The sequence below is a fragment of the Hemibagrus wyckioides genome, linkage group LG10, assembly GCF_019097595.1.
Source record: "Hemibagrus wyckioides isolate EC202008001 linkage group LG10, SWU_Hwy_1.0, whole genome shotgun sequence".
In the NCBI taxonomy this organism is placed as follows: domain Eukaryota; kingdom Metazoa; phylum Chordata; class Actinopteri; order Siluriformes; family Bagridae; genus Hemibagrus; species Hemibagrus wyckioides.
Window position 1 is genome coordinate 18,854,974 of NC_080719.1, and position 11,090 is coordinate 18,866,063.

At 36.8% G+C, this 11,090-nt stretch overlaps 2 protein-coding genes across 2 annotated transcripts; one reads left to right on the top strand and one right to left on the bottom strand.

The window, feature by feature from the left end:
- Nucleotides 1–30: 30 nt before the first annotated feature.
- Nucleotides 31–4,029, bottom strand: zgc:113223 (uncharacterized protein LOC541424 homolog). Its single transcript, XM_058400439.1, has 8 exons — nucleotides 3,871–4,029; nucleotides 3,638–3,695; nucleotides 3,426–3,550; nucleotides 1,880–1,954; nucleotides 1,701–1,796; nucleotides 1,375–1,503; nucleotides 761–922; nucleotides 31–343 (listed from the first exon to the last, which is right to left on the bottom strand). Exons 1-8 carry the CDS (start codon nucleotides 3,925–3,927, stop codon nucleotides 257–259), a joined length of 789 nt encoding a protein of 262 aa, XP_058256422.1. The 5' UTR covers nucleotides 3,928–4,029; the 3' UTR covers nucleotides 31–256.
- Nucleotides 4,030–6,023: 1,994 nt separating this feature from the next.
- reep6 (receptor accessory protein 6) lies at nucleotides 6,024–10,170 on the top strand. Its single transcript, XM_058401379.1, has 7 exons — nucleotides 6,024–6,291; nucleotides 8,369–8,462; nucleotides 8,578–8,716; nucleotides 8,844–9,012; nucleotides 9,447–9,520; nucleotides 9,660–9,683; nucleotides 9,767–10,170. The coding sequence occupies exons 1-6, from the start codon at nucleotides 6,150–6,152 to the stop codon at nucleotides 9,678–9,680; spliced, it is 639 nt and encodes a 212-aa protein (XP_058257362.1). The 5' UTR covers nucleotides 6,024–6,149; the 3' UTR covers nucleotides 9,681–9,683; nucleotides 9,767–10,170.
- Nucleotides 10,171–11,090: the final 920 nt, after the last annotated feature.

The following is an 11,090-nucleotide window of genomic DNA, read 5'->3' on the forward strand; positions in this document are numbered from 1 at the left end:
TTCGTATTTTAACAATGTATAAACACTATATAAAAATGTGTTTCATAGTAAAACTTCTACAGTCAAGGGTTCATTTACAAGGACAAATAAAATCCAAAGTTTAATCACAGCCTTAATTTTTAAAAAGCATCTTCCACTTGAAGAAAGTTCACATTAGTAGTTCTTATATACGTTGCATGCTTGCGTGTGTGTGCTAGTCCAGCCGAACTGTGTATATATACACAATGATATGGTAATACCACAGAATAAGTTGAAATCACGTCTTCTTTGATTCAGAATTTTCTTCCTTCGCCATTTCCTGGATTTGTCGGAGCTGAACAGCTGCCAATGAGATCATACATATCTAAAAGACAATATGTTTAACATGACTTTTGGGATTCATGAGAATGAAGAATTTATTCCGACCAATTATAATAAGCATGATTTCTATGTACTCTACAAATCTTGTAGAATATTAGCAGATATCAGAAAGATCCTAACCGGCTGCAGTTGTAAGACTTATTCCAATTGATTTTAATACATTTGTGCATAAGCTTGATATCATTCTGCTGTTTGCTTTTTTTTTTCTCTTGGGCTGCAATGGAGAAAACATACAAGTCACTACAAGATTTCCCACCGGGAATGCAGTGCCTTAGGGTATTTTATAATAATCTTTCAGTACATTCATGATGTAGGTGAGTATATGACTCATCTTTAATACCATTCCGATGAATTTCCAGAGAAACGTAAAATAAAAAAAATGTTTAAAGGCACTTCTCACCTCGAGGCAGAGCAAGCCGATGCTGATCCCTCCAACCAAAAGCAGGTTCTGTTTCCCCCACTGCACTATTTTCTTCAGGCAGCCGTTGATATAAATGCGTTTCTTGATGAAGGATTCCTCCGTCCCCTGAGTTTTGTAGCCACACATGGAATTGAACACAGTCTGTAAAGAAAACCATACAACACCTAATAAACACCAAACCTCAGAGATGACACATTTTCTTAAAATTCACTACAAAGTACGTAGATCACCGAGTAAGACTCTCACCCAAGATATCCATCCATTTTCTCTACATCTTATCTTACACATGGGCAGAGGAAGCCTATCCTAGGGGACTCTATACTGTAGGCACATGGCAGGGGGGCAACCCATCATAGAAGGCAATTGCATGCACAGTACAGACAATTTCAAAATGCCACACATACAACACACATCTTTGGCCTGCTGGAGGAAAGCCCTGAAGATAATATCCAAACCCCACATACAAAGGCTAGGAATCAAACCCTCATGCCCAGAGGTACAAGGCAAACTTTCTAACTGCTAAGCCACCATGTCTGTAGTTTAAAAGTCTGTAGTTTTCAAATGTCTGTTGCTGATGAAATAAAATGCTTTACCTCATTCTGCTGCCGTACACAGCAGGAAAAAGGAACACCACAGGCTTCTAGACTGGGGTTATTCACTGAGCAGTTGAAATATGCATTCTGAGACCAGTCTGAGTAATAACTCACTCCACAACACAGGAACTGCAGTGAGATAAAGAAAGGAATATCAGTTACATTACAGTACAAGCCGAGAAATTTCATCCTGGACATTGTACATTCATCACGAAGTTTTTGAAGTTCAAAGCCTTGTTGCATATACTTGAATTAAAAAATTATATATATATATATATATATATATATATATATATATATATATATATATATTATATAAAAGTTACCTTTTTCTGCACAAAGTCAATTGCATTTTCTAAATCCATGTCCTCTCGGTATAATGCAATGGCTTTCTTCATGAGCAGTTCTGTCCTCCAGAGAACCTGGGAGAGGGTTAAAGACAAACTGATGAAAGGATCGTTTAAAGCAATTGATTAATTACAATTCTGTTAGTTTGACTGTGTACCATGTCTGAGAAGAGAAAGCCCAGAATTGCAGCAATGATTTGCAGGAACAAGATGACCGTTAAAATTCCTATAAACTGAAAACATCAAAAAAAGAATATCATATCAAATGTGTAGAAGTAGAAATTTTTAATATTTAAACATTTTGAAGCAATGACCTAAGAAGTGAAGTAACCTCATGTAAATGATTTTGTGTTGTCCAAGTGCACAATGAAGTAAAGAAACGATAGGGATGTTTACATGTGGCCAGTTTTGTCAATCTGAACAAATTAAATCTGATTGCAGGTTACGAAAGTACTGTTTATATGTACCCATTGCATTGTAATCTGATTCATATGTTTGTTTACATGTGCATTGCCTATATTCTGTAACGCATGTTAACGCGTTCACACCACTTCACTGCACATGTGTGCAAGGTATTTTTAATTGGATTGAGAAAACCGTCAGATTCAAGCATTTGCCTGGATAATTTTCCTATTTACATGATTATCATTTCAGAATTTACACCACCCCTTTTAATCCAGTTGAAATTTGATTCAGATTGAGCTCAAATTAGATCGATTCAGGTGTTTACAAAAAGACATGGTCGGTCGGACAAGTTTGTGAGCATTCGGAAAATTTGAGATTAGTTTTTTGGTCACTAATTTGAAACAAATACTACACTGAGCAAGCACAACCTGGTGAACAAGAGGATATTAACTGTCAGGTGCATGAAGACCCCACCCTACTCAGATACATCCTGTCCAATACTGCCACCTACTGGAAAGGTTGTGTATCCTAGAGAACTTTGTACAGTGGCATCCAAAAGGATTTATATTTAGATCTTCAGTATCAAAAAATATAAAGATGCTGAATGTATGTGTGAGGATTAGAAGTGTAACCCAATGACAAACATCATTATTTGAATTCAATCTAAAGTGGGTGTGAAGGTTACTATTATGCCTCCCAGAAACACTGGAAAAACTGGTAAAGCACTGTCACGTGTGTGAATTAATCACACTCTTGCAGTATTTCATTTTAGTTTGAGCCTATGATAATATTTTCTAGCAAATTTAGTAGGTTCTAATGCTCCGAATATATACAAACTACAACCTAATTTGAACCACAGCAACCCTGAAAGCCGTACAAGTGTCATGCAGGACTTCCCATATTCCTAACTGGGGTCTTTGTTTGTTCCAAAAATCTGTTTTCTTTCAAAATTGCGCCTCCTATTTCTATTTCAATTCGTGGCTGTATTTCTATCCATTATGTGTTCATTCTCAATAATGTATTTGTATTCAGTTACATCCCTAATGCAGACAGAAACTCCTGAACTACTGAACCACCAAAGAGCACATAGTGTACATGAACACAAAGCTAAACTGAATCAAAGAACCAAAAAAATCCAAAATATCACAAAGACTTTCTATTGGATTCTAAAAGCATAGTACAGTATATTAAATAATTATTATTCATTCTTTCAAATGTGGTCAAGATGAAATACATTAATAAAATAAACAACACATGCAAGACATTGCTAATGGATGGAGTATATCACAGCCTTCTCACCATTTTTAGCAGTATGACACTTTGTCTCAGTGCTCCGAAACACCCAAGGAATGTTATAATGAATGTAAGGGATCCTACAGAGATCAACAGGAGAGCAGGATCTGTTGCCAAATTATCCACTACATCTGTAAAAGATATTTTTTGTAAGCTTAAATGCAACAATATAATATATATATATATATATATACATACGTAAAAGGAAAATTCAGTACCGTTTTCCTTGGCTACTTTAGCATAGATGCCCACACCAATCATAACGCAACTGGCCACCTTGAAAAAGAAAAACTTTTTTTACTTAGAATGTCTAGGAATATTTTTTTATTTTTTTGTCTAGCTATTAGATAAAACACCTTATTTTCCATTAATAACTGAAGTCTTGGTCTTGCTTCCATGAAAAGTCTGTGGAATATATATCACACCAAGGATATTATAAAAAATGACTTACCCAGAAAAGGTAGCAGCATATGTACAAAATGTACTTAGAAGCTTTGTAAGCTGCCATAACTGATATTTATATTTATCTACGGGTATTTTGTAATGAAATGAAAATGAGAAGAGATTTGAGCGTAGCCTGACATCGCCTCTCCAGTTCCTTGTTTTTACACTACAGGCATGTAATGGCTTGTTCCAAATAGCTGGCTGGCATTATAAACCCACCTGTAACCTGAGCTGTGCTTCACTCTCACAAATATATCTACCACATGAATACAATATCATCTTTTGTAATATGCTGATATGATTATCAAAAGAATTCAGGTGAAAAGCTTACATGAAATACATCAGGATACAAATAGCACAGCAGACTACACAGTGATTCTTCCATTTCCATTTGGTCCATTCCTACTCCAGATCTGTCCTGGTCTACTTAAGACTTATCTTCATTCATGAATGCCATATTTTTCCAAACTGTCTTAATGAGTTCTTCTTGCTGTAGAGCTACCTTAAGAGCCATTCCTATGCTTTAAAATCTTGTGTGTAGCATGTTCGAAAACCACTGGAAGCCCTGAGGCAATAAATCATTATATAAATAAATACTCTAGGACCAAAAGGCTTTGTGATCAGAACATTGGGAGAAAATCAATCCAATCATTTCTAACATATTCTAAATAATTGCTTTACGCCATCACCTTCCATACAGTCTACTATAACATACTTGGAAAGCTAGTTCATTAGAAAGTTACTAATTGAGAAAATAGAAATATAATAGAAGCTAGACTTTGAACTTTATCTCTCACGCCTCCATCACCAACTCGATTCTTATACTGCATTTCTAAATAGTGTCACTACAGTTACTGAATACATCGATCAGGCATAACGTTATGAGCACTGCCAGATAAAGTGAATAACTTTATGATGATCTCCTCATCATGGCACCTGTTAGTGGGTGGGACATATTAGGCAGCAAGTGAACGTTTTGTCCTCAAAGTTGATGTGTTAGCAGCAGGAAAAATGGGTAAGCGTAAGGATTTGAGCGAGTTTGGCCAGGGCCAAATTGTGTTGGCTAGACGACTGGATCAGAGCATCTCCAAAACTGCAGCTCTTGTGGGGTGTTCCTGGTCTGCAATGGTCAGTATCTATCAAAAGTGGTCCAAGGAGAAAACAGTGGTGAACCAGTGACAGGGTCATGGGTGGCCAAGGCCCATTGATGCATGTGGGGAGCGAAGGCTGGCCCGTGTGATCCGATTAAACAGACAAGCTACTGTTGATCAAAATGCTGAAGACGTTAATGCTGGTTCTGATAGAAAGGTGTCAGAATACACAGTGCATGATGGATCAGGGCAGCAAAAGGGGGATCAACACAATATTAGGCAGTTATGCCTGATCGGTGTAATTGAATTTTAAATAATTGAATATTAAATAATAAATTAATCGACTCAATCATATTGATTCAAATGAAATTTTGAGAGGACCAGACCCAAAAGGGAGCCCATCATCTTTAGTGTGAACAGAATTTTAAAAAATCTGCAGGAATAAGAGTTCTGCTAAAGTTAAAATGATGGCTCATGAATATCATTTATTTTATTATTATTTAGTTGTACATTGACAAAATATTTTTTCTGTATTCAGACTTGGTTCTGAGACATTCTGAGAATTAAACTGAATTGTTACAGTGAAAGTTTTACATTGAAATGTTTAGGCAGTCTGCTGGTCCTAAGGTTGCCAAAATAATGAAATCAGACAGAATATGAAATTGATCATGATCTCAACCCTTGATGAAAGACTGCTTACGTGTAAAACAAATTAATTGTATAAATCACATGGCAACAATAAAGTTCAGGTGGAAAGTCTATATATGACGTATATTAAAAAAATATATATATATATATAGCGATTATTCACGCTACGTTAACGTGACTTTTCTGTAAAGGAAATGAAGTGTCAGTGATTACTGTCAGTTTTTCAAGATGTTTGTAGAAATAAAATATATACAATTGTAGTGTTATGGTTAAATGCTGTTTGGTTAGAGTCGGTTGGTTAAACATACATGTGATTAAAAAATATCTTGACGGCTTATTTGATTACTGGAATCGAAATATCTTCCGCACCAATCTGGCAACCCTGAAGTCAGGTCTGTTGCATAAAGCGGATTGATGGAAGTCGCGGTTTGTCCTGTCATCAAATCTCCGCTTCGTTACCTGTAGCTTGTTTATATTTAGTTCATGTTCATGCATTTGACTGTTTAACTAAACAGGTATTGTCAGTGGTATTTGACGATACCTTGACATGACACAGGTCACCATGGTTTCCTTTTTCTCAAAAGTAAAAGAGCGCGTCGATACTTTTCTGAATGAGAAGAACTTTGTAACCGATTTCCTCAACAAAGTCGAAGAAAAGACGGGAATTAAGAAGCGTTTACTTGTCATAGGTAAGATGATGGTTTATTTGAAGTGGCACTGTTGGATTGGGCTTGCTGTCTCTCTACAACATCTCCCATTCAAACGGAGGAATATGAGAGAGAGAGAGAGAGAGAGAGAGAGAGAGAGAGAGAGAAACAGAAACAGAAGAGAGAGAGAGAGAGAGAGAGAGAGAAACAGAGAGGAAAAGAAAAAAGAGAGAGAGCCAGAAACAGAGAGAGACAGAAAGAGAGGGAAAGACAGAAACAGAGAGAGAGAGAGAGAGAGAGAGAGAGACAGGTGGAGTTAATCCAATTAAGAGATGGATCTGCCGTGGCTGTTTATTTACTGAAGAGTGCATGCAAAAGTTTGCATCCCCTTGAGACATAATAATAATAATAATAATAATAATAAATAATAATAATGATTTATAGTTAAAAAAAAAAAGTACACAGATGTTGCTTCATTATCTCAAGTAATAAAACCCTCAAACTGTCTATGTCAAATATTAATGCTGGAAAAAAATCCACAAAATTATGAGTTATTTAATTTCCAGATAATCTCCAAATACTTTTCAGTTCCAAAAGGTCTTTATTATTGACCTTAAAATTGATCAGTTAGAATACTATAATTTACACTTTCTCTTTCCAGTTCTTCACCTGCAAGACAGTGGAAGGAGTTGTTAAATTTATTTTAATGTTGAAAGTGTAAACAGTCCCCCTTTTTACTCTTTCTTTACTGATGCATCTGTAACATGTCTGTTTTCACTTACTGCTTGTTTGCTGTGAGCAAATGTCTTAATGTTATTCTAAAATCTTAAGCCTCCTGCTGCCGTCATATGGCAGTCACAAAATAGGCACAAAAAAGGCCACAAGAGATTATACATTCCTATATACTGTTCATTCATTTACACCGATCAGCCATAACATTATGACCACCTGCCTAATATTGTGTTGGTCCCCCTTTTTGCTGTCAAAACAGCCCTGACCCATCGACACATGGACTCCACTAGATCCCTGAAGGTTCTGTGGTATCTGGTACCCAGATGTTAGCAGCAGATCCTTTAAGTCCAGTAAGTTGCGAGGTGGGGCCTCCATGGTTCAGACTTGTTTGTCTAGCACATCTCACAGATGTGCGATTGAATTGAGATCTGGGGAATTTGGAGCATTACACTGTCTCCACCGGCTTGCCTTCTTTCCATAGTGTATCCTGGTGCCATGTGTTCCCCAGGAAAGCACTTTACACACACCCCGCCATCCACGTGATTTAAAAGAAAACGTGATTCATCAGAGCAAGCCACCATCTTGATCCAGTCGTCTAGCCATCACAACATGGCCCTTGTCAAACCCGCTCAAATCCTTACCCTTGCCTATTTTTCCTGCTTCTAACACATCAACTTTGAGGACAAAAAGTTCACTTGCTGCCTAATATATCCCACACACTAACAGGTGCCATGATGAGGAGATAATCAGTGTTATTCACGTCACCTGTCAGTGCTTATAATGCTATAGCTAATCGGTGTATCTTCAATAAGCATTTTGTCTCTGTCTGGTTTGAGGTGTATCTGGAGCTTATCCTAACAAGGGGTGCAAGGCAGGATAACTCACCCTTAATTGGATGCCAGTCCACCACATGGCACCAGCATACACACAGAATGTTTTTGTGTAAAATATTCTATATATATATATATATATATATATATATATATATATTTTATTACAAACACCTCTACCTGCTTAATCAATTATCTAATCAGCTAACCGTGTTGCACCAGTACAAAGCATAAAATTATGCAAATATAAGCCATGAGCTACAATGTTACTGTTACAACACATCAATGTTCACTGTTTCCTCTGGTTATGCTTAGATTGATAAGCACATCTTTATTTTACTCACCCAGTGTTGATGTAAATATCCTTAAAAATAAAACTGCAGTTTAACTTTGACTGCAATGTCCTAGAGCAAAAAAGATGATAACGCTAACCAGGTATGTACCTGGACTCTTTCACTTGGAATTAGTTTTATACACAGCACCATCTAACAATTATTATTAATTCCAGAATGAAATATTAATTTGCTTATTGTGCTATATACCTGTTGTGTTCATAGGAACTGCCGCTGCAACAGGACTGTATTTACTGTTTGGATATGGAGCCTCTCTGATCTGCAACTTGATTGGCTTTGTTTACCCTGCATACTATTCGTAAGGTTTCTACAGTTTCATTTTTTTTTAATTAATGATGAAAAAATGAGAATTGTTAATAGCTGACTTGGAGCTGATAATGTCATGTTTTGCTGCTTCATGTTGCCTAATATAGCATTAAAGCTATTGAGAGTCCAAACAAAGATGATGACACACAGTGGCTAACTTACTGGGTGGTGTATGGAGTCTTCGGCGTGGGGGAATTCTTCTCAGACATCTTCCTGTCCTGGTGTCCTTTCTACTATCTGTGCAAAGTAGGTGCATGTGCTGCCAGAGAGTTTCATTCAGTAATGAGAAATCTTTAAACTGATGCATTATTTAATGTTTTTTTTTTTTAAATCTTTGCGATTTGAAATCCATCTTGTCCCTCTGTATTGTTAGTGTTTGTTTTTGCTATGGTGCATGGCTCCAGTACCCTGGAATGGCTCTCAGGTGTTGTATAGGCGTTTGGTGCGACCGCTGTTCCTCAAACATGAAGCCACTGTGGACAGCATGGTTTGCGATCTGAACGGGAAGGCCATAACAACTGTAGAACATGTCACCAGAGAGGGTATGAGGATGATTTTTGCTGTCTCCATCATAGAATGGCAGTGATTTGATGTGTGTATACAGACAGACAGACAGACAAACAGATAGATAGATAGATAGATAGATAGATAGATAGATAGATAGATAGATAGATAGATAGATAGATAGATAGATAGATAGATAGACTTTCAGTGGAACATAACACATTTTTTCCCGTTAACTTATTTTTGCCAATAAATTCAGATAAAGCCTTATAATTCCAAGATTACGAAGTATGCTATAGACAGACATGTACTTTATTTAATGACTACATACTAAAAAAATAAAGAATTCCTCACAAGGCAACTGTTGATTATGTAAATATGAACAGCCATAATTTAGTAATAAATTTCACATCATCAAAAATAATCTTGCTTTTTAACTTTCCCATTCTATACTATGCCACGCTTATATCAGTTCTTCAAACTCTGGTGCGAAGCAGGACTATTCATCCAGCTGAGCCAGCTGCCAAAGAGCTTCCTGGCCCCTCAGTATGTAAACAGCTCCATGCTTCAATATCATTATTAGGTCTACAATAAATGCAAAGCCTAAGTCTAATCTAATGCTGCACATGATCTTTTTGCATTTCTGTTTACATTGTTTCCCTTCTCCATTTTCACGCCTGTACAGAATGAACCCAAGGTAGACTGAACTGTAAGTGCTCAAGCATTTTATTGTCTTTCTTAGCACTTTCTCAGATGGTTTTGGCTAACTAATATATCTTGGGTTTGTTCCAGTGTCGCAAGCTTCCAATTCCAAAGTCACAGGATGGGATGGGATGAGATCAGCAGGACGTCGGTAGATGATGCTATAATGAGCATATGCAGGTTACTTGAAGTATGTTTATATAATACCGATGAAGGAAAACAAGAGAACGACATCATTTTAGCATTGGTTTGCACACATTTAATTGGTTTTCACCTTGAAGTAGTGTCATTTTAGTCTTAACTGTTAATTTGTATTGCTCCGAAATAGTAAGTTTCCAGAAAACCAAGACTTTTGTTGTAATCTATGCTCAATTCACGCGCACCATTTTCATTTTAATTAATTGATATTTCAGTTCATTTAGATGCGTTTTCCTGTCAGAATAATTAGCTTTGGTGATAACTGTAAACATTATTTATCATTCAAATAACTCTTGTTCATGTTGTAGGGAAAAAATGGTGTTTTTAACAACAATGTGCCGTCTCCAATAAATTTGATTAATGTCTGACTTGACAAAATGGACTTTTTTATGTATATATAAAAAATATATATAGAATATTTTTTAATTGAATTTGGAGCACAGGAATACAGACACACAAAACACCTACATCCAAAAATATACTTTTATCAATTTAAAATTTAACCTCTTCCCCCTTACATCAAAAATCAGTATATCTGATAAAATCAGTAACTGTTACGCAAATTATCATTTTTCTAATTCTTCTTTAAAAAGATAGAAAAAGAAAGACGCATAATAGACATTTAAGTCGGTGGACATCAGACTAATGTCCGTTACAGCTAACATACACTGATCGGCCATAACATTATGACCACTACCAGGTGAAGTGAATAACACTGATGATCTCCTCATCCATAGCACCTGTTAGTGGGTGGGATATATTAGGCCGCAAGTGAACATTTTGTCCTCAAAGTTGATGTGTTAGAAGCAGGAAAAATGGGCAAGCGTCAGGATTTGAGCGAGTTTGACAAGGGCTAGATCACTGGATCAGAGCAACTCCAAAACTGCAGCTCTTATGGGGTGTCTGCAGTGGTCAGTATCTATCAAAACTATCCTGTAAATCCTTTAAGTCCAGTAACATCTTGGTGCCAGATACCACAGCACACCTTCTAGTGGAGTCCATGCCTCAATGGGTCAGGGCTGCTTTGGTAGCAAAAGGGGGACCAACACAAGATTAGGCAGGTGGTCATAATGTTATGCCTGATCGGTGTGTTTCGCTTTAATGTCTAAGCACTTACATTTCGTGAGCACACTTATCACCGACCAATCACAGCTTAGAGGCGGGCTTTCTTATTATAGTGGACGTTTCTGCTCCGAGTCACTAGATGGCGGAGTGC

What these genes read in the sequence shown, in the direction of transcription:
- zgc:113223 (XM_058400439.1), bottom strand. Translation starts at nt 3,927, where the DNA reads ATGGCAGCTTACAAAGCTTCTAAGTACATTTTGTACATATGCTGCTAC. An exon ending in TAAAGTAGCCAAGGAAAACG is followed by an intron (nt 3,551 to 3,637) that starts GTACTGAATTTT and finishes TATCTTTTACAG; the next exon opens with ATGTAGTGGATAATTTGGCA. An exon ending in TCGGCTTGCTCTGCCTCGAG is followed by an intron (nt 344 to 760) that starts GTGAGAAGTGCC and finishes ATTGTCTTTTAG; the next exon opens with ATATGTATGATCTCATTGGC.
- reep6 (XM_058401379.1), top strand. Translation starts at nt 6,150, where the DNA reads ATGACACAGGTCACCATGGTTTCCTTTTTCTCAAAAGTAAAAGAGCGC. An exon ending in GAAGCGTTTACTTGTCATAG is followed by an intron (nt 6,292 to 8,368) that starts GTAAGATGATGG and finishes TTGTGTTCATAG; the next exon opens with GAACTGCCGCTGCAACAGGA. An exon ending in AGAACATGTCACCAGAGAGG is followed by an intron (nt 9,013 to 9,446) that starts GTATGAGGATGA and finishes CGCTTATATCAG; the next exon opens with TTCTTCAAACTCTGGTGCGA.